This window comes from Drosophila virilis, chromosome 4 (genome assembly GCF_030788295.1).
Source record: "Drosophila virilis strain 15010-1051.87 chromosome 4, Dvir_AGI_RSII-ME, whole genome shotgun sequence".
Classification (NCBI taxonomy): Eukaryota; Metazoa; Arthropoda; class Insecta; order Diptera; family Drosophilidae; genus Drosophila; species Drosophila virilis.
The window spans coordinates 20,060,293-20,081,672 of NC_091546.1; the positions used below are offsets into that span (position 1 = coordinate 20,060,293).

At 42.1% G+C, this 21,380-nt stretch overlaps 5 protein-coding genes across 5 annotated transcripts; 2 read left to right on the forward strand and 3 right to left on the reverse strand.

Moving 5' to 3' along the window:
• Positions 1–109: 109 nt before the first annotated feature.
• Positions 110–3,499, forward strand: sac (sterile affecting ciliogenesis). Its single transcript, XM_002051329.4, has one exon. The coding sequence runs from the start codon at positions 187–189 to the stop codon at positions 3,376–3,378; it is 3,192 nt and encodes a 1,063-aa protein (XP_002051365.1). The 5' UTR covers positions 110–186; the 3' UTR covers positions 3,379–3,499.
• Positions 3,500–4,061: 562 nt separating this feature from the next.
• tctn (tectonic) lies at positions 4,062–6,193 on the reverse strand. Its single transcript, XM_015173433.3, has 2 exons — positions 5,600–6,193; positions 4,062–5,506 (listed from the first exon to the last, which is right to left on the reverse strand). Exons 1-2 carry the CDS (start codon positions 6,191–6,193, stop codon positions 4,136–4,138), a joined length of 1,965 nt encoding a protein of 654 aa, XP_015028919.1. The 3' UTR covers positions 4,062–4,135.
• B9d2 (B9 domain-containing protein 2) lies at positions 6,157–7,374 on the reverse strand. The gene is made up of 3 exons (XM_015172683.3): positions 7,113–7,374; positions 6,670–7,021; positions 6,157–6,296 (listed from the first exon to the last, which is right to left on the reverse strand). The coding sequence occupies exons 1-3, from the start codon at positions 7,198–7,200 to the stop codon at positions 6,203–6,205; spliced, it is 534 nt and encodes a 177-aa protein (XP_015028169.1). The 5' UTR covers positions 7,201–7,374; the 3' UTR covers positions 6,157–6,202.
• Positions 7,375–7,777: 403 nt separating this feature from the next.
• Positions 7,778–9,248, reverse strand: LOC6628971 (testis-specific serine/threonine-protein kinase 3). The gene is made up of 4 exons (XM_002051327.4): positions 9,038–9,248; positions 8,583–8,970; positions 8,204–8,514; positions 7,778–8,130 (listed from the first exon to the last, which is right to left on the reverse strand). Exons 1-4 carry the CDS (start codon positions 9,069–9,071, stop codon positions 7,874–7,876), a joined length of 990 nt encoding a protein of 329 aa, XP_002051363.1. The 5' UTR covers positions 9,072–9,248; the 3' UTR covers positions 7,778–7,873.
• A 3,888-nt stretch (positions 9,249–13,136) lies between these two features.
• LOC6628970 (odorant receptor 42b) lies at positions 13,137–14,724 on the forward strand. Its single transcript, XM_032437606.2, has 3 exons — positions 13,137–13,952; positions 14,006–14,363; positions 14,430–14,724. The coding sequence occupies exons 1-3, from the start codon at positions 13,186–13,188 to the stop codon at positions 14,502–14,504; spliced, it is 1,200 nt and encodes a 399-aa protein (XP_032293497.1). The 5' UTR covers positions 13,137–13,185; the 3' UTR covers positions 14,505–14,724.
• The last annotated feature ends 6,656 nt before the right edge of the window (positions 14,725–21,380 follow it).

The following is a 21,380-nucleotide window of genomic DNA, read 5'->3' on the forward strand; positions in this document are numbered from 1 at the left end:
AACTAACGTGAATGTCGCGTAAGTGGCGCGTCGCTTAAAATTTAAGAAAATGAAATATCTATTCGAAAAAAAAAGATATTGTAAAATGGCCATCAATATAAAAGCTGTCATTTATTTGTAAGTAGGTTAACGACACTAAAATTACTCGAATATATTTGAAGTTCAAGAACATCTCGAACAATCGAAATGGCGCTTAACAATTCGTTCACCGAGGAGCCAGTTACAGTTTCCTTCTCCTCCGTGGAGGATGACGAGTCATCGCGGACAATTTGTATAATGCCTCCGCGTCCAGGCACGGCGCCCAAGACTTTCCACGAGCTGCATATACCGCGCGAACAATTAACGCCCGTCCATTATCCCATACAGGAGGCGCAGCGTTGGCTAACGTTGATGGGCAAAAATGGCAAAGTCTATCGCTTTCCGTTACCCACTATTCTGCCCAAGGTCATACAGACTCGTTTCGTGCCCAAGGGCGAGCTGCCCAAGGACGTGGCTGTGGATCGCCGCCGAAGACAGTACAGCAGAATCAATTTGATCGAGGAGCTGAAAAAAGCCGGACTTACCGATGATATGCTGCAGCCCACCGAAGAACAGTACGACCTGATGTCCGAATTTGCCTTCCCGCACAAATTTCCACTGAGCTATTTCGATGACAGCAACTACGACATTAGCTCCCCAGATGCCTGGTTTGAGCTCGGCATTGTCGGCGGTGACCGTTATCCGCTTCCGGCACGTGCCTATCTGCCCTATAATCGGAGTCTGCGGAGCTGCCGCTGGGCCATGGCAGCGGTCTCGTCGTACAACGAGAAAACGGATCTCTGGACGCTTACCTCATTGGACGACGAATGCACCTACGAGGTTCCCAAGTTGCAGTTCATGTTCCTGGCCGAGGATCCGCACAAGTACATACAGCGTCTCAAGTCAGCCGTGCATGAGCGTCACAAGGGCGAACAACTGATGCTTATGGAGCTGATTGTCGACTGTGTGCTCCACGATGACATCGAGTCGACGACCTTCCAAAGCTTCAAACCCATTGAGGCACTGCTGCAGCAGTCCAACGTCTCGGAACAGTGCAAGAGGCGTCTTAGGTCCGAGGTGAACATCGTGTTTGAGCGTCTGATGGCACTCTATGAGCTGGAGCAGTTTATCATACACATGCCCAAGGAGTTTCCACAGTTTCGCAACATATCCTTAAAAGAGTTCATGCCAGCTGCCGCACCCGTTGACTTTGCCGAACAAGAGCGCCGCGAGTTGCAGGCTCTCGGTATTAATATAAAGGAGAAACGGTATCTCTGGCTGCGAGCCAGCCTTTTTTATTGCGCTGGTGGCATTGAGGCCATGATGGGCGTGGCCGTCGAATGCCAGCACATCGAAACGCTGACCATATTCGTATGCAATTTCAATAAGCCAACAGCATTGGTGGATTTCCTGCAGTCGCAGGAGGCGCACAGCGACACTGTCTCCACCTTTCTGAAGGTCTATTGGCCAGAGCAGCTGACCACGGTGATAACCCTGGTGTTACGCGCCTTGGGCAAGGGCTGGCTGGATATCTCGCTCAACAATTGGACGGTCTACCAGATGTGCAAGATCTTCCCTTTCATTTGGCAAGTCAAATTTCGCATGCAGGAGTCCATGGAGGTGCTGCTGCTCTCGTCGCTGATGAACTTCTCGAAACTGGTCTGTGATCCCTGTTTGCAATTTCTGCCACTCAAGCATAATTATAAGTGGACCAGCGATTTTATCGAGACTGAGTTTCCCTTTCCAAAGCCCGTCTTTGCCCTGACCATAGGTATTAATGAGGAACGAAAGGTCTTCTACTCAACGAATCCGGATGACTTTCAACCATCGCTAATGGATATTTACAAACGGGGCTTGGAGAAGACTTCGGGCGTCCGCACCATTGATGCGGAAGTGATGAGCAATTTAAAGTTCGCACATAATCTATACATATTGACCGTCGAACTGATCGAGGATAAGTTCCTTGAGCAGAACGATCTAATGCGCCGCTGCTATGCTCAGGCGGTGCTTCCGCTGAAGGCCTATGCGCGACATTACGAGAGATTCGTCGACTTTTATCTGCTGAATGTAAATGATTTCATGAAGGATTATGCGGCAGCCCATAAGCCCTCATCGCAGGTTAAATGGGATATACTGGAGCACAAGCGGCAAAAGGAAGAGATTCGTCAAATATTGCCCGCCTACATAACAATCGGACCTTTCTACATTAATGTGGACACCATAAAGCAGTTCATGATCAAGAAATACATTGAAATAGTGCGCCGCATTTTTGAGTACTACGTGGATCGCATGTATGAGACGAACGAACAGATAGTGGAGCGCTGTATGGAGGTATTCAATAAAATTGCCGTGCGTCCCATGAGCATTGAGCATCTGTTCGAGATTCGGGATTTTGCACTGACAGTGCCCGATGTGGTCGACCAGCTGCGCGCCGATATACAGGTGATGTGGCTGGAGTACGATCTGCTGGATAGTTTCTTTTACAATCTGAGCGATCATCAGTTTGCCATGAAATGGAATGCCTTTGCCTGGCCACATCAGATCCTGATGCGGTTGTCCACACTGAAGGAGGAGCAGAAGCTGGACATTGAAGAGTTTCTGCGACAGCATTCCAGCGAATGCCAGAACTTTGAAGAGCGTCTCGAAGCGCTCAACGATGAGGTTCAGGCCTTCTCTTTGGTCTTCAATCCAAATCGGGCCCAAGAGACCTCTGTCGATATAAAACTAACTTGGGCGCTGATAAGGGAACTGGAGAAGGTCGGACGAACGCTGCAGTATCGTCAGGAACTGTTCGAATTGGAGCCACTTTCCACGGAATTTCTGACCAGCATCATCAGGAGCTTTGAGCCATATAAACAGCTATGGTATGCCTGCGCCAACTTTCAGAAACTGGAAGACGCCACCTTGGGTAATCCGATTGCGTTGCTCGATCTTGATGAAGTTTGGACCAATCTAATGAATCTGCGCAATGAGCTAGTTGAATCGCTGGTCAACTTCAGCGAGAAGCCTGAAATTATGGATGTGGCCCATGTATTTATTGGCAAAATCGATGAATTCATTCCCGTCTATAATAGCGTCAAGGATTTGCGTAACGAAAACTGGATGTATTTGCATTGGATGGATCTCAGTCGTGTTATTGGCAACGAAATAAAGTATACCGCTTCGATGAACTATCAATATCTCATACGTAAGGGCATCTTGGACTTTCTGCCGGACGTGCATGAGATCTCTGTTAAGGCCACCAACGAGGCTGAAGAAATTCAACGGGCCATCGAGGAGGAGGAGCGACGCAAACAGGCCGAGTTGAATGCCTTGCTGTTGCGAAAACAATTGCGCAAGTGCCGCAGGGATATTGTTTAGAAGATTGGTTCCTCAAAACTTATGACCATTCCATACACATTGCAAAGTTCGATGTGCGATTTTTGTTTATGCTGCAATAAATCGCATTTAAACATCGTTATAATTGCATTGAATAATCATTAGGATTCTAATATCCGTGTTTGACGTTTTTCTTCTGAGTTCACACTTACACCTTCTGTTCAAGTCACACTATTACCGTTTTTTCTTTTCGACCATCTCGTATATCACTTATACAATTCTCATATATTTCTCATCTCGTATATTTCCCATACAAGTCGCATCAAAAGTTCTTTCGATAAGGTTTAATCTCAGTAATAGTAAACATTTTTTCTAATCTTTAATAACCTGTTACTCTTTCATTGTCTGCCTCTCAAATTATCTCTTTTATTAATCGCCTTTCTATACAATTCTCATTCTCTTAAGTCTTACTATATATCTTCTTGCTAGTGCATACATAAAATTAATGCTTTAATTCATCTGGCACTAAAAAATAAATTGGCTCCTTTACTTTTAGTTGTGTTTCATGAACTGGACGATCGTGTGAAAGGAAACATTTTTAAAACCCAAAAGAAACCTACTTAAAGACAATCAGAACCTATATTGGTAAGTTTATAAGTATTAATAACTGCTGCTTTACTTTGTAAATCTTAAGATATCAATGCGATATACTTGACATCCATATATTTTTATAGACATTTATTTCATATTTTTATAAAATGTATCCTAAGTCTGTAATAGAACTCAGAACCCTTTGTGACTAGAAAAGCTGTAAACTTGCATTAGTTCTCATTGAGACCAGAATAGTTGTAAAGATCAGTCCAAAATTGGCGACAATTCGTAGGCTTGAACCGGTTAGCCTCTTGTGCTGCGCCTTGAAGAACATTACGGTTACGGCCAAGGGCAGTTCCACTTGCTGGTCACGCGCATCGAATTCCAGGTCATGTCGATGACCCAGCACTAGCCTCGCATGCTGCAGCAGATTCTGGTGTGGCACGTGTCCGCCGAGCAGCGTCAATTCTGTCATATAGAACTCGTAGCTAACGCTGAGCAACATATTGCGGCAGCTGAGACTTTGCTGTTGCTCATCGTAAATGCCCTGAACGGGTGGCAGCTGCTGACCATCAGCAGAACCCAGCTGGATTGGCAGCCATTTATCCGGCTGCGGTCTGCCCAGCTGCGAGACAAACACCTTTCCCAGTTCATCGAGCCGCGTGCAATTTTGGGGCAGCAACTGTTGCCAAATGTGCGACTGCAACTGCTGGCAGTAGTCCGTATGGTTGTCGTGCTCCGGCGCTAGTTGACGCAATTGGCATTGCCTGGCCAGATCGATGCCAAAGCTGACGGCATGATGCGGTTCCAAGCTGTGCCTGCGGCAAGGTGTCAGCCAGTGCTGATTGCGCTCGCTAGCATTGCTCTGAAAGTAGCTGAGCAAGTGCTGAGGCTGTTCCGTTTCGTTTTTCGGGTCCATCTGAATCATTATTCCCAGCAGTATTGGTGCACCCAGGACATAACCAAGTGGCCCAGAGCTGGGCTTTTTCCTCTTGTTGTCATTGGCAGACTTGTAGACTAGCGCATAGCTCAGCCAAAGCTCTTGATGCTCCTCCTCCTCTCGGGCTTCCCTGAGCAGCAGCTTGGCTTCCAAAATGTGGGTATAGTTGTGCGTCAATTCTAGCTCTATGCTATCCACCAGCATGTCCACTTGTGTCTCATTTCCAGCCAGACAAAGTACTTGCGTTTGCAGCAGCAGCTGTTGGCATACTTGAATGCTAATGCCCTGCACCTCTTCCTGTTCCTCCGGTTCACATGGCCGCGACAACAGCTGGTGGTTGCTGGTCACGTTGAGCAGCGTCCAGAGATGCGTTTGCATTTGCGACGCATCGCTTAAAAGGCAGCTGCTCCGCATGGGCTGCAAATACAATAACGTCTGCTTTAGCTGGCAACTGGCGCTCTCATAGCCCATGGGCAGCTCCAAAGTGGACAGCTCTTTGCTCTCGGGCTGCCACAGCTGCAGCGCTTGTCCAAATTTGTAATGCGCTGCAAATTGTGTGGACGGCAATTGCGTATCATACCCGCTCAGCTGTTCCGGCCATTTATTGTACTGTGCTGCATCGAAATTGTTGATTGGGGTCTAGAGAATTAAGGAAATAACATAGGTACAGACTATAAACAAGAATGCATTTGCCAGAAGTAGCTTAGCCTCTTCTTTTCATTTAACATTCACCTGTATTTTGGCTGGCTTTGTGTTGCTGCGAAAGACGCACAACCAACCATCGCTGAGCTGACATGTGGGCAGTCCATGGTTGTACTGAAAGTCTTCCAGACGCGTCGGCTGCTCTGGCAAGCAGCTGAATACCTGCAGCGTCTCCTGTGGACAATCGGGATCGCAGCAGCAATTTATATCGCATAGATCGCTGTGCAAATCACAGGCGCAGTAGGCGAAGCGATTATGCCCGTGGAAAGGCGCAGTGGTGGCATTTAATGGCAGCGTTTCAGTGGTTGGAGCAGGCGTTGAGCTGCTTCGTCTGGGCGCTGCGGTTGTGCGTGGTTTTGGCGTCTTGCGTGGCGGAAAAGTCTGACTGGGAGTGCTACCAGCATCGGGCACGGGGCTAATGTCAGTGGTGATCGTGTCCGCAACAATAGTTGTCGTTGGAGTCTCTGTAGTTGTTGATGTTATTGTTGTTGTTGTTGTTGTAGTTGTTGTAGTTGTTGTTGGTGTTGTGCTTGTATTATAGCTCTGCGAGATGCCGATCTTGATGCACTGCATCGACGTCGACAGCAGGCAGATAGATAATGCAGTCAACTTTAGGCATAACATGGTTGTTAATTATTTAAATTCCACACCGTATTCCTCAAATTTGCGAAATATTAAGCTCAGCTCGACAATTATTTTGCCAGAGCTGCGCGTCAGCAGTTTGTAGCTGTAAAAGATTAGGTTGTTCATAAATAAAGTTAGTTTAAAATTGCACTAGCTGCAGCATAAGGCCTTTGTCCTAGAGTTAGAGAATTTTATATAGTTGCACTTTGCTTTAAGTGAAATCAATCGCACTTAAGCACACTTTAATCTCAATCAATATGCTTCAAAGTTCTTTGCTCTTATAGCTCTTCCTTAACATAGGCCAAAGCTAGTCTTGATAAAGTAAGTTAGTTTTACTCTAAGCTTTAAGTAAAACCAAGACAAAGCTTGATTTGACAAAAGCTGACTTTAAATTTCTCTTGTTCCCTGCCCAAGCTTTTCTGTACGCTTAATCAAAAGCTTATGTGGCATTTTTGGCAAGTGTCATTTAAACCTACCGCTCCACTCCCGAGTAAAGTAAATCGGTTTTATGCAGCGCCGTGCCGCCGCCACCAAAACGTTCCTTGATGCTCTGCCACCAGCTGTTTGGTGCGATCTTCCAGGTGTTTATCTCCAGGCGATGAGCACCGGGTGTTGATGGCATATGCGCAAATCCGTAGCCGACGGGCCAGCACTGCTGGAGCACGTTTACGGCGTAGACCTCGACAAGGAGACGCGGCCAACCCTGAATCGCAGCGGTGCACAAATGTATGTCCAGGGGTTGAGCGAAATCGGAGCTGTTCTGTAGGCGATGGCTGGAAACGTGCGTCTGTCCCTGCAGCTCACCCTGAACCAAACGCCAAGCGTTGCCTGTAAGCAGTGGGCGTGGCCAGTTAAAAAGTATATGCACACATTTATGTTATGTTAAAATCAAAATATTTGTTTTTCGCTCGCTATTTACCGCTCTGCAGACTCCACTTGCAGTACAAATGTGGCTCGTCGAAATCAACAGCTTTCAGTATTTGTCCAATTATGTGCACCTCCGCCATCAATTGTTTTAAATATTTAATTTAACAACTATTAACTGCACTCAAATATGTTTATTTTAATATAATTTACACAGCTTGACTTTTAAAAACGAGTCGCGTAAGACATTTTCATGTTTTGGCTGCCAGTCGTCGTTGCCAGGGCAACCGATTGTTGTCATGACTGCCCAGGACATACCCTATTTGCAGGGTATACAAACACGACTAGGGTAAATAAAAAAAAAAAAAAAATGACTAGCTAAATATTTTCTCATTTGCTTTGGCATTGATAGTATTATTTTGAGTGAATTTCGCAATGCGCGGCTCCATCGATAAATGCTCGATTTGCTGCCGATAAATCGTAGGGGCCACACGATATTTATCGGTGCTGCCAACCTGTACACAACGCATGCGCACGTTCTGCTGAAATATATGGTGAATTTGTATTTGAAATCAAAAAAACGTTTGTGAGGTGGAATTTGTGTTTAAATGTTTTAAATATGGCATTTAGACTACAAAATATTTGAGGAACTCTGTCCCTCAGGCCACATCTTTCATTTTGATAAAGCCTTGTATATCTATGCAGAGAGAACTTCACAGCTTGTGGCTTAATAATTAAGCAGTTTTATTAACTTAAAATTTGTTTTTCTGCTACGACAACAGCGAGAACTGGACTGTGGCATATATATGTATATATTTATCTCTGACCGAACCAAGGATCTTCTTTGATTTGCGGCACATTATATCTGATTTTGACGGGCGCCAATATATGCATAATCATGTGCTTGCACTCAGTGGTGGCTGATGGATTTTTTGGAAATACCAGCGACTGATTGATGCGCTTCAGCAGTATGTGCACATTGGAGCCATCGTAGGGCAGACGACCAAAGACCATCGCATAGCAGACCACGCCGCAGGCCCAAACATCCGACATGAATGGATCGTAAGCAATGCCTGAGTGGGGAATTAATTAGAGAGATAGGCTTAGAAAAGGTTAACGATAATATTTTGTGTTTGATCAGTATACCCTTCAATATTTCTGGACTAGCGTATGCGTAGCTGCCACAGAAAGTCTTTGACAGCACCACTTGATTTTCATTCGTGCGCGTGTCCTTGCGCGCAAATCCAAAGTCGATTAACTTCAAATTCCAGTTCTCATCCAGCAAAAGGTTCTCACATTTGATATCACGATGTACGACGCCCTTGCTGTGTATATACTCAACGGCACTGATCAATTGTCTAAAGAGTGTGCGTGATTGCGGCTCATCCAGAAATTTCTTCTCGCGCACATAGTCCAGCAATGTGCCGTTCTCCGCTAGCTGCATTATCAAATAGACTCTGGTGGTTGGGTAGATTGATAATGATAACGAAAAGAAGAAGATAATCGGCTATAGATCAGTCTATACCTGTGACTGGTCTCAATGCTTTGATAGAACGTTATCAGATTCTCATGATGCAGTCCCTTTACAGCCTCAATTTCGCGGGGCAGAAACTTTTGGGTGTATTCGGATGGCGCCTTGACCTTGGATATTATTTTAACGGCCACCCGCTTGCCATACTCCTCGGAGAAGCCAATCTTGACCTTGGCATAGTTACCCGTGCCAATCACCTTGCCCAATATGATGCCATGCTCTTCCAGTATGGTCTTTTGAGGCTTGGCCTTTTCGTCTTTGCCCGCAGTCGGAGTTGTCTTGGCCTGATTGGGCTTCTCGCTGTTGAACGTATAGACTTTCTGTTCAGTCCTGCGACCCGAATTTTGATCGGTGACTAGATCTTGCGATGAACTTGCAGCAACTGCGGGCAAAGGTGATAGCACACATGCAATTCAATACAGCAATATTATTTTGATTCAAATACGTACTTGGGTCACCCTTTCTCTTTGGCGCTGTCGCCATTTAAAATGGTCCACAAACTTGATCTGTGGCAACCTGCGCCAGGATGTTACCGAACTCGTCGAGTGCTGTTGTCGTGAAAAAACCAAAGTATCATTGAGAATTTTACTTAAGCATATTTGTTATAAAACTTTAAAATTGAGAAACCAGAAAATTTTTTTATCTATCCGTTTTTGACAAATTTTTGTCAGCATTTCTGTTTTTCAATTACAAAACACACACACGCACACACACACACATTTAAGTGCCGTGGTGTGATGCTTTAAGCTTACGTATATAGCTCTTTTTAGAATTTTCACCTTATCTTTGATATAAGAGCAAGGATCTTGCGAAAAATGTAAGACACGTCTTATATACATTTTCTAGATAAAATAATAATACTCTTTATAAAATGTATTACATTTAGCTAAAAGTTTCGAGGCATAAGAATCTGTTAATTCGATTACAATTTCATAAATCTGAGAAATATATTTGACTAGAATCAACATATTCAGGTAATTTAATTCATAAAATGATTTAAATAATAATATACACTTTCTACATTTTTTCTGCTCGATATTTTCTAAGGAAATTTCTCTGAACTGGTTAAAATTGTATTGGAAAATCAACAAGAGCCCCGGTTTTGGGTAGAGCAAGAGGAATATTAATTTTTTTTTTTTAATTGAATTTATATGCCAAAGGCGTTGCGGTTGCCGTGTTTATGCAGTTGCCAGTTGTGTAATAACTCAAGCAAAAATCAAATAAGCCACACAACAACAAAAACAGCCAGTGTGTGATTGTGTGTGCGTGTGTGTGTGTGTAAAATGGCCGTAACTTTTACTGGGCGGCTCAGTTTTTGTCCGCGCACAGAGCCCCTAGCCATTGGTTACCTACATTTTTACTTAACTTTGGACGTTGTTTGAGTTTTGGTTTATGAAATTTTCACATTTTTGTTCTTTTTTTTTTTTTTTGCGTTACATTGCTTTTATTGTGCGCCGCCAGCCACGCCCCAGCCCCAGCACCAGCACCAGCACCCCGCCCATCAGCTTATGTTAAAGTAGCTTAAGGTCATTCGAGCGGTTTGTAAATTTCAATTGAAATGCTCGCACACTCACACATATTACATATATTTTAAAGGAATTTTTTTTTTACTTGTCGTGCTTTTCCTTTTATTATTATTTTTTTTTTGTTATTTTGTATTTTTGGCCTTGCTTCTCGTTTTACCATTGCGTGCAAGTGGAATTTTATGTTTCATTTAAAATTGAAATGTAGCTGGCAGCAAAACAAAGTCGCCTGCAATTGGCTGTGGAATTTAATACAGTCTACTTGGCCCTACAGGCTCGCTTTACACGCCTCTCGCCCCTCGCACCATGCCTGCCCGCTTCAGGTGCTGCTGTCCTCGCTTCTGTATTAAATAAAATATTTATAATTTCATAATGAAAAAGAGCAGCATGCCAAAGATAATGCGAAAACTGGGGCTATACACTCTCTTTCATAATACCCCTGACCCGAGCGGGCATTTTAGCTTTCATCTGAGACTTGTTGCGTGTCAGTGGAGTTGAGAATATATATTGAATACTTTTAGGGTACACAATGATTACTGTCGAATTAGGGCTAAAACATTTGACATACAGAAAGATATTTTTACTCAAAGGAAACTGAAACTGTGAAACGCTAGCAGCATGATCTTATTATGCAGAATAGTTTGTTGTTTTAAAATAATAAATAATATAATATATATAAATATTAGTGATAATCTTCATTCTATTGAAGCACTGAATGCACAGTTCTGTGCCCCACCAATAGCTGGGAATCCTTGACTGGATTAGTAAAGCCATTTCTTACATACCTGTCATAATTTATTGATACAGCACTGTGTAGTGTATTCGAAGTGCGATATGTTGTTTCATGCATTGTGCATTCTTGTTTTGTGGCCAACATGCCCGGACATTGCTACCTGTCGCCTTTTTCGCAGCTTGCATGTTAATGCCCCGCCATTACGTTGATTTCACAATATCCTTGCACATCCTGTCCAGAGAGCAGCACACCGACTGGCTACGAAACGAACGAGCGCTCCGCAACTGTGCAGCGCAAATGTCAAAATTGTTTGTGGCAGTTGCCGCCGCAGTTGCGTTGCCAGCGGAAATGCCGCTACCCAGGACAGGAGAGGCAGGATGCAAACCATAACGAGTGGAAGAGGCGGGTTAACGGGGCACAGGAGCTTCCGCACACACACGGCGACTTCTTTTCTGGCATACGCAAAACTGGCAAAACAGCAAAAATGACAACTGAAATATGCGACGCTCTGCAAATTTGTAAGTCATTCTGTCCGACAGTCCCAGGGATCTGGGATGCTGGGCTTTGGTCCCAGGGCCCTGGCATTGTGGTTTATGTCACGCATCATCGTCAGGCGGCAGGACAGGAGCTGCTGGTGGAACAACAGGGCGCTGCTGCTTCAAGGCTGCTGCCGATGTTTCTTCTGTTGCTGTTTGCTGTTTGATATTTCTTCAGCTGCCGCACTTGCTGTTAAAGCCGGCCAGGATGTTGCCAGGACTCCTCTTGACTTATCATTGGGCAGTTCGTGTACTGGCGCCATCTACCGGCACGGGCTTACACTCGGTGACGTGTTTGCGCATAATGAGCCGCCTGGTAGGCCAGGGGCGAGTCCAGTCCAGTCCTGACTGTTCCGGGCATCGCCTTTGTTGTGGTTCATATATCCTTGCATGCATCTGAAATGCCATTCATTTGTGGCAATCCCTGCCTAGGCACCGGGCTGCATTCTACCCCACCTGCTCTGCTCCAGGATGAGCTTACGTCGTTTTTCACTTATCCGCTTAAGCCGTTCGCTCGTCCTCTGCCTTTCTGGCAGCAGTCCTGTCATTAACATCAGTCGACATTTTATTTTGTTGCTGTGCATAAAAAGCAACAACAACCTTTTCGCCGGTCAGAAATAATCGCAATGCAAATCTTTGTGCAACGGAAATGAGAATGAAAGAGCTTCAGAGCACGGAATAATCATAAGGCAACACACTTGTAGGGCACATCCATCCCAGCTGGCAACGGGTGGTTATCTAAAGGATAAGCTGCGAGCTGCTAAAATCGTAACCAAATGCAGCTGGCTCTTTGAGATGCTTATTATCCCTTTAAATAACCCAACAGCGTGTTGCATTTCAGATTCAAAGGCATATCTGATTGATTTAAGATTTTTAAAATTACAATGAGTTAATAAAAGCTCTTTTATCACTCGTCGCAACTGGCAGAGAAGGTTCATTCTAGTCATACCTTTTATTTATGAAAAGGGGCGGCTGAGAGGGTTTAGGGGCCTCCCCTACAAAGGACGACGTGCTAATGAAGCTTTACTTTAGATCAGATGGGCAGGCTTTTGACCCAGATAATAAATGTCTGAGGTGCATTTTGCAAAGATGAGATTTCAATTATGTAGTTGGCGACTAGCAATCCCCATGCTTAAAATAAGCCGAAATTAGTTCAACTTGCAAAATCAAATATTCTGTGCAAGGACATTTCAATTAGAAATCTCTAACTAATACTGCAGACCTCACTTAAGGGGGAGGAATTTATTTGGCCAATATGTTTTGACCAGCTTGTGATTTGCAACCCGATGACAATTTTCCCAATAGCAAAGACACTGATTTAAATATGTAAACAATTACATATAACAGCAATACGACTAAAATATAAATAATTAAACGACAATTAGACATATTGCACCAACTCAGAGGGTTTCATAAATTGCCAATGAATTTTGTTACACAGAATAGACATTAGATAAATATATAGATAGGTAGATAGATTATATATTTATTTATAAAAGAGTGTTGTCCCTCTTTTAAAAACCAGATTGTGTTTTACTGAAGTGTTTAGTATCATTTTTGTATACCTCTTGGCATAAATTATTTTCTGCTTTGGCTTCAGTTCTGGCTCTTTAAGAGTATTCACTCTTCGGCATATCGAAAGTCACATAGAAATATACTTTATACTATTATTATATGACTAGTAATTAGTTTCAGCCTTGGGCTAGGGCATATAAAATGGCTCTTCCAACCAATTGGCATCAACAGTTGCAGCTAGTTTTCAGTGGTGTTTGCTAGCAAACTTTCAAAGTGGTTAAAAAGTGAAAATGTTTTTCAAGTATTTGAGGGAGCCAACGCTGACAGATCGGATGCCCAGTCGAGATGCGTACAAGTATTTGGAGTACGGCATGACGGCCTTGGGCTGGATGCCGCTGGCAGTGAATGCCAGATATCGCTTTCTATACCGAATCTGGACAATATTTGTGATCGCACTGGCTGGTTATTTGCCCATCGGTCTGTCCATAACCTATGTAAAGGAGTTTAGCACGTTTACGCCCGGTGAACTGTTTACATCGCTGCAAGCGGGCATCAATGCACCGGGCGCCTTTACCCGTGGCATGATATCATTTCTGAACGTGTGGCGTCTCGCCGAGCTCAAGCAGCTGTTCGATGAAATGGACAAGCGTTGCGTCAAGGATGAGGAGCGAATTGAGGTGCATCGCGGTGTGAAACGCTGCAATTCGCTTTATCTTCTATATCAGTTCACCTACACGATCTTTGTGACCATCACCTATTTGACCTCGGTGGTGAGGGGACTGACGCCTTGGCGTTTGTATAACTGCTTTGTGGATTGGCGCGATGGCACATCCAGCCTGTTGATCGCTTCCTTTATTGAGTATCTTTTTATGTCCTCTGGCGTGTACTTCAATCAAATGACGGATGTTTATCCCTTAATCTTTGGCTTCTCGTTGCGGATGCATCTGCAACTGCTTTGCAAACGCATCGAAAACTTGCGCACGGATCCCAGCAAGTCCGAGGAACAGAACTATCTGGAGCTCAGAGGTTGCATTTCAGATCACAAGCTAATACTCAAGTAATTATACGGAATTGTTTTCATAAAGACTACTTCATTGAGTTGTGCTTTAGGATTTGCAATCTAATGCGACCCTATATATCGCGCACCACCTTTGTGCAATTCCTATTCGTGGGCCTCTTGTTCGGCCTCACGATGATCAATTTGATGTTCTTTGTGGATCTCTGGACGGGCATTGCCTCAGTGGCATACGTGATTGCGCTCTTCTTTCAGACGTTTCCCTTTTGTTTCACCTGCAACCTGATCGAAAGCGACTGCGAGAACCTGGCCCTAGCCATATTTCAATCGCACTGGGTCGATGCAACTCGTCGATATAAATCCGCTTTGATATACTTTTTGCAAAATGTGCAGCAATCAATTAGCTTTACCGCCGGCTCCATATTTCCCATCAGTCTGAACACTAACATTAAAGTAAGTTGACGCTTTTACTGCCTGCCCCTTGCCTTAGGTTGTGTATTAATAGAGTTATTTTCATAGGTGGCTAAGTTGGCGTTTTCGGTGGTGACATTCGTGAAGCAAATGAACATTGCGGACAAACTGAAGGCAGATTAAAGAAAAGGCTAATATTGAAAAGGCTTAAGTTCATTTGCAGCTCTATTATATATATAAAGAGTTCAGCAAGTCACGAGAAATTCAGCAAGCAGGATTGGTTTCTGGATATGCTGGCTTTGTCTAAATTTGAAATATTAAGAAGAATTTAAAATTTCTTAGGCGTTAATTCTATTCCAGAATACACAGCACATTCTAAAATATACTTCACTTGGATAAAGAATTGGTAGATTTTCTTTTTTATATTTGTATTTATATTTGCTTCACATTTAAAAAAAGTCACCCGCGAAATTAACTGATATTTCAAGGAGATTATATTATCATTCAGTTAGCTCCTTACCCAGATCAATAATTTTTATTTATCAGTTTTTGTTTGTATTTTGCTAAACCATCTACCTTAAGGCTTTCTTTATACATACATAAATATGTATATATTTATAAAGCAAATTTGATGGCAAAACAGACAGTTTTATATCTGTGCAACATATTAAGCTGTTTTGGCCTCAAGCGTTGGCCAAAGGAGGAAAAACGAAAAGATGAAGGCAAATTGTGGCTACTTTTAAATGCACAGCTTTGAGGCAGACGAGCAAAAAGCAAAACCGACGAAATGCATGAAGGAACAGTGTAATCCCAGTGCTGAAAGGGGCTGCTCATGGACGACATAGCTTCTTTTGGCATAATAAAATAATATTTTGGCACTGGTCCAGGTCCGGGCCAAGTGAAACGAAACAAAACAAAACAAATCCAAAACAAAACAGGACAAACAAGCTGCTGAACGAGAAACAGGAGATGAAGTGGACTTGGACTTGGCTCGTGGGTTATGGCCATGACAGCGGCAAAAGTGCCAGAAGTCAATGCAGTCAAGTGGCCCGGCCCCAAAGCCAGCTACAGTCCTTTTGGCCAGTTTCTTGGGGCTGCGCTGCCTGTCAAGTTCAAGAATTAAAAAAATTTTAAACAAACTCAGCCAGGGAAATCAAAACAATAATAATTATATGGATGTGTGTGTGAGTGTGTGCCCGTTGGCTGAGTTTTTCCTCTGCTGGCAGCTTTCCCGACTTCCTGTCTGGCTGCCATGATTTTATTTGCATGCAAGCGCGTGTCAATGTAAACTATGAGCCCCAGACGCGTTTGCCATGCCCACATCAGCCCACCCTGCCGGTGCCTGGTCCTCTCCTCTCTCGGAGTGGTAGTCGGTGAAGCGTTGCCTGTTACATTTTTGGCAGGCAGCCTAGAAGTATGCAACGTCTGCTGCGTCATTGTGCATGTCTGTGCAGCCTTTGCGTACAGTTGCCCCCTGCCCCTTGCCCTATGCCAGCCCACGCCCATCAAGCGCTTGGCCTTTTAGGTTCTTCTTTGCCAGCCTTTACTTCAATTTACTAGATTTTTAGGCATTTCGAATTTGGTTTTATTGCCACACTGAAAAATTTGTTGCATTTAAATGCCCAATTGTTGTACTTCGTATTGCGCGCAAAAATTTATTTAAATTCATGAACCCTCAGCTGAAAATAAAATAGGCACACGCGGTAACTCACGGCTCGTGCAATATGCATTTATTTATGTGTCAACAGCTGCTGTTGCGGCAAAAAAAAAAAAAAAAAACAAAACAAAAAGTTAAATGAAGTCGCAAATTTTCGAGTGTCGAATTCGCAATCACCCTTAACAAAAATGAAAATGAATGGAATTAATTTCAATTTTATAATGTTATATAATATATGTATATTTTAAGCGTAAATATGCTTCAAAAAGTTATTTTCTTACATCATTTCTAATGTTTCGATATGTTCTGTAGTTTAGATTTCCAAAATCTGAGTCAGGGTCTATATTGCGCATTATAACATATATTATAATACATATATATAAGTATATATATATAATACACATATATATGCGCTAACTTGTTGCGAATTTTAACAAGGACAAGATCAGCAACCGAAATCCAGCTTTTTGGCTATTCAATCCAACAACAGCAAAGCCAAGATTTATATAAAACAAATAACACTTTGTATTTAGAATTATTCCTTTGCGAGTTTCAATAGAATAATAGTTGAGCATATGCTGCGATTGGTTTGCTGAGCGAACTACTATAAAAGGTAGCTGACGTAGGGTATGAAATCTTGTTTGGCAGTTTGGCGCCCACAGAGGGCCTGACACTGAAATACTGAACAGTGGAAAACAACATAAATTAATATTCAGTTAAAAAATGTGCAAATATTTTAAACGCGCATGTCGCTAGTTGTTGTAGCTGTGAGCTCTGCTGTTATTCATATTATTTTTGTTTTTTTTTGGATATACAATTCATATACTTTTGGCAAGGAATGGGAAATGCTGGCTGCAGTTCTCGTTTTCCTTTTATATGTTACTTTTGGCATTTTTTTCTGGCATTCGTATTAAATTTTTGAATTATTTGCGCGCTTGCCGTTGAATTTATGAAATGCAAATGTTGTAGCTGTTGTTGCTGTTGCATACTTTCTGGCAACGCCTTATCTACAGTGGCTGCAGCTTGTCGTGGCCCCGAGGTAATTTACATGCATTTCAGCTATAAATTAACCAGGCACTAGTCTTCAAAAAATCCATACACTATATCAATGCGTTTGTAAAATATTTTGTTTGATTTATGCAAATGCTAGCACACACAGACCCACTCACATGCGGTTAATTAAAAATTCATAGAATATTACATAAAGTAGCCAACTAATATTCATAGTTTCAAGTTTCCACTCAACCAGAAACTCAAAGGCCCACTTAATAAGCCCAGCCGCAGGTTTGAGGCAGGCAGTTTGAATTGCCTTCGAATGCTTAAAAGATAAACGAACCACAAACTAAATACCCTCTGCTTGCCACGCCCCATGCATATACATATACATATACGCCCATATGCTGGTCGGCATTATGAGCTCATTAATTATTCATAAATATTGCTTTACGCAATTAGTTAATTCCAGGATTGATTGATTTACTTTTGTCTGCATATGTTTAAGCTTTTCAGCTGTATCTATCTCTGTCTGCTTTAACCCCCCTTGGCGCTGTCTCTGTTTGGCATGTTCGAGGCGCTTTTGTGGCATCTCTCGATGATTTGTGTCCTCTTGTTGTTGTTGTTGTTGTTGCTGTTGCTGCTCTTGTGGCATTGTCTTCGTGGTTGTCGTTTCAAGGCAAATAGTTCGCACAGCTAACGACAAAATGCCATAAATGCTTTTGCCATCTTGTATTTGTATAGCCCGATGGCAGAGCATGGGTGCAACGGGGAGGGGAGCATGGTGACTGTAGCTGCCACCTGCTCCACCAATGTGGGTGGGTGGGTAAGTGTGTGTGTGCGTGTGTGCATGTGTGCGTGCTGCTCAATAGCTTTGTGCATCTGTGTGTTTGATAGTTTTGAGGCGCTTTGAAATTTAATGTTCTATTGGGTACGATAAATAGAAAGACATCAAGATAAATGTGCATATAAGCCAATAATATTGGGACTGTAAGTATAAAAAAAAATAAAAATTTTGTGCATACATATACCCCAATGAGGACACTTTTAGGGAAAGTTCTAGGCATTTTAATGATATGTCAGCTAACATCTGGAATATTGAATACAGATTTGGTCTAATAATAATTGTTCAATATGGATATTCTTTTAAGTCTTAAGTACCCGAGATATTTAGATTAGCAAGTTGTGTTCGGATAAAATGTGTTCTTTAATTGCCTTCAAGCTGATTTTATAAATTGTTGTCAAATTCTCTATAAATTTTATACGAATGTATTTATGTGCTTGTGAGGCAACTATCTGGTGAAATTGATATCTTAAATGATTTCACGCAACCAATCATCAACTGATATTCAAATTAATAAAACGAACTGCCGAGTAATGTGCCCAGCAGGGCTTAAATCGATAATAATCACAATGCAAGAACCACAAATGCTGGGACAACTGAATTTCGAGGCACACAGAAATACATATATCTATATCGATATATCTAGCTGAATTGTCTGCGTTGAGCCACAGCTGAAAATTGCAGTCAACATAAATCGCCTAAGAGATGCAACGTTCGGTAGTCAAGGGATGTGTGTGTGTGTGTGTGTGTGTGTGTGTGTGTGTGTGTGTGTGTGTGTCGGGGGTATGTAGAGAGCAGGATATGGAATGGGCTTATTTGCGGTGGTCGCCAAATACCGCAGTTGCATCCAATCTAAGACCCAAAGCCGATGCCAAAGCACTGCAAGGCCTGTGCGCTAAATGCAAATTAATTAGACAAGCCAAACTCAACCTCAATACAACAGTAACAACAACAACAACAACAACAGCAATTATTATTATCACAACAACAGCAGGAGGAAAGGCAGCAGTTGCTACCCCACATCCCACACCCACGCCCATCATCGATGCAAGGAAGAGGAGATTTGCAAGCTTAGCACTGGGCATTAGTTTGCACGGCTTTTTAAACAATAATTATTTTGTTAGCCATAGTTATGAGCAAATTGAGCGTCTATAATGAGTGGGCGCCACACTCCAAGCGGATTGGATGGGCCGACAATGCGTAAGCCTCAATTAAGCTGCAACAATTAGTGAGAGGCTTATTATGTGCAAGTGTGTACAATATGTTTGTTCTCTGCTGAAGAGCCACTCGATAATGGGTGCTGCTCTTAATGGTTAGGCAGCAATGCAAATTAGGGAACACATATATAATACGCTGCTTTTATATATGTATTGAACTGTGCTGCAGGCCACTATTGAGACCAGCAATCCATTTACTTATTGCTATGCGCCGAACTTAAAGCTAAAGGCCGACAATTTTTTGTTTGGGCCTGCAGCCTTACATTTAGTAGAATGAACTTATTTAAAATCTTGAGATTCCTTTGGATGTTCTCAAAAGTCAAAAGGTGCAACTTACATTTTATAATCTGCCTTAGTTATTCAATTTCTATCCGAATTTAACTTATTTTGCAGTGTAACGAAAATGTAAATTTTTGATAAAACACTAAAAAAAATTTTTTTAAAATTTTAAAAGAATTTCGAAAGAAACATGAACAGTCGTATGTGCTCTGTGCCCAAAAACATACTACAGAATAAGAAGTAAAAGAATATATAGTCATAGGCACTCCTCAAAAAATAATTTAAAAAAAAATGTATTCTACGAGGCAAATTAATTTTTCACATCATAAAACGTAATCTAATCAGTGTAGACATATCTCAATAGTTTATTTACAAGTGTGTTTTTTTTTATCCTGCTGCTGTAGTTCCTTTATTCCATTTCATTTTTATTTTATTTTTGCCTAGAGCCCTTCTACATTCAAGTGCTCGAAATGTTGTGAACTTTCAGATTTATGTAGAACCATTTTGGATTTTTAAGGACATCAAAGCTTACTTTGATTGCCCAAATTGTTGTTGAACAAAATTTGATTTTGAAGGTAAAACAAGTCGGAAGTGCTTGACGAGGGAATACCCTGTAACTTCTAGCTATAAAATGAAACATACTTGATCTGTAATTATATCTTGAAGAATTTCGACATAGATTCTTATCGATTGGTTGGAAACGGGTTGAGAAATTGGTCCTGCCCGGACATTATGAATACCTAGGTTCAAGTCTTTAGCTCTTATAGGTTCTGAGCTCGACGCATTTATACATTCGGGCAGACGGACGGCTTTCGATGCTGATCAAGAATATATACACTTTATGCGTTCTTGCATTTTCGAGGTCTGCTTTGGAGCATTTAATTCGATTTTGGGCGGTGCACAAATACTGTCCAGCAGAGCCTAGGTCTAAGCAGTTGTCAGTTAATACCTTTGTCTAACGTCAGTTTGAGTTTTTCAGCTTCCATTGCGAATGGCACTTCAACTGAAAGTCCCTTTCTGCTGGTCGAGTTTGGTTGGAGGCAGAAGCACTTTGTATCATTTTGTTACGTCTCTCAGGGCTTGGTTCGGATATGTTTCGCTCTCGGTAGCTTCTTTTTGTACTTTTTTTTTGTGTTTTTTTTTTTTGCTGTTCTGTTAGCATATTTTATGCAATGACAATGGCTTTGGCCTCGCCACTGTTGGTAGTTTATAAATCATTTGAGATAAGCTGCTGCACAACGTGCAACACCTGATGCCCTTTTGAAAGGACGCCGACCCAGGCTAGCAGCGTGCCATGCCATCGGAGTATGCTACGTTAAAAATTGCAAGCAACGACTAAATGGGCACAAAAAACAGAAGTATCAGTTGCCCACCGAAGGCAGCTACCGACGACGAGCACATAACAAAATTGAAAATAAAAAGTACAAAAGACAAAAAATGTTAAACGACAGCGGAAACAACAAGAAAACTTACCCTAAATGCAAATCTGACGCGTTGATGCTCTAAAAAAATATCAAAAAAAAATCCATTCAAGGAAATTAAATAACGAAGAAAGCATTTGATATAAAAATACAAGCTAGCAAAAAATTTCACGTAATTTATAGTTTTAATTATTGCCTAAGGGTTCGACCTGTCAGAATACATACAACATTTTCTATTTCTTTGTTTTTTACTTAAATTTTATTATTATAATTTTTTGTTTTTTATTATTATATTTTCTTATCATAATAATGTGAATGTTAATAATTGTATAGCAATTTTTTGCTGGATTTGAACCGGCTGAGCTCTTTCTATTCGCTTTTCATCACAAAATGCAACAGCAAATTATAAGACCCAGTTGTGGCAAGCGTATGCGAACAACAAAATTGTTTGCGGTGCGGCGTATAGCAAAATATGAAAATGTAAATAGCATAAAATGAAAACCTGCAATGGCAGCACTTTTCCAACACTTTCAACTTGACGACGAGGGGCTGCCGGACGGGAAACACAAGTCACAACGTTGAGTTGCTGGTTAAGGGAGTTCGATGTGTGTGTGTGTGTGTGTGTGGCGGGTGTAGCTTGTGGATTGC

Excerpts from the sequence above, each read along its gene's own strand:
- sac (XM_002051329.4), top strand. The coding sequence starts at position 187 with ATGGCGCTTAACAATTCGTTCACCGAGGAGCCAGTTACAGTTTCCTTC.
- tctn (XM_015173433.3), bottom strand. The coding sequence starts at position 6,193 with ATGTTATGCCTAAAGTTGACTGCATTATCTATCTGCCTGCTGTCGACG. Across the intron at positions 5,507-5,599 it reads CAAAGCCAGCCAAAATACAG|ACCCCAATCAACAATTTCGA; the intron begins GTGAATGTTAAA and ends TTAATTCTCTAG.
- B9d2 (XM_015172683.3), bottom strand. The coding sequence starts at position 7,200 with ATGGCGGAGGTGCACATAATTGGACAAATACTGAAAGCTGTTGATTTC. Across the intron at positions 7,022-7,112 it reads CAAGTGGAGTCTGCAGAGCG|GCAACGCTTGGCGTTTGGTT; the intron begins GTAAATAGCGAG and ends CACTGCTTACAG. Across the intron at positions 6,297-6,669 it reads CTTTACTCGGGAGTGGAGCG|CTACAAACTGCTGACGCGCA; the intron begins GTAGGTTTAAAT and ends AATCTTTTACAG.
- LOC6628971 (XM_002051327.4), bottom strand. The coding sequence starts at position 9,071 with ATGGCGACAGCGCCAAAGAGAAAGGGTGACCCAA. Across the intron at positions 8,515-8,582 it reads AGCATTGAGACCAGTCACAG|AGTCTATTTGATAATGCAGC; the intron begins GTATAGACTGAT and ends CCCAACCACCAG. Across the intron at positions 8,131-8,203 it reads TAGTCCAGAAATATTGAAGG|GCATTGCTTACGATCCATTC; the intron begins GTATACTGATCA and ends TTCCCCACTCAG.
- LOC6628970 (XM_032437606.2), top strand. The coding sequence starts at position 13,186 with ATGTTTTTCAAGTATTTGAGGGAGCCAACGCTGACAGATCGGATGCCC. Across the intron at positions 13,953-14,005 it reads GATCACAAGCTAATACTCAA|GATTTGCAATCTAATGCGAC; the intron begins GTAATTATACGG and ends GTTGTGCTTTAG. Across the intron at positions 14,364-14,429 it reads GTCTGAACACTAACATTAAA|GTGGCTAAGTTGGCGTTTTC; the intron begins GTAAGTTGACGC and ends TTATTTTCATAG.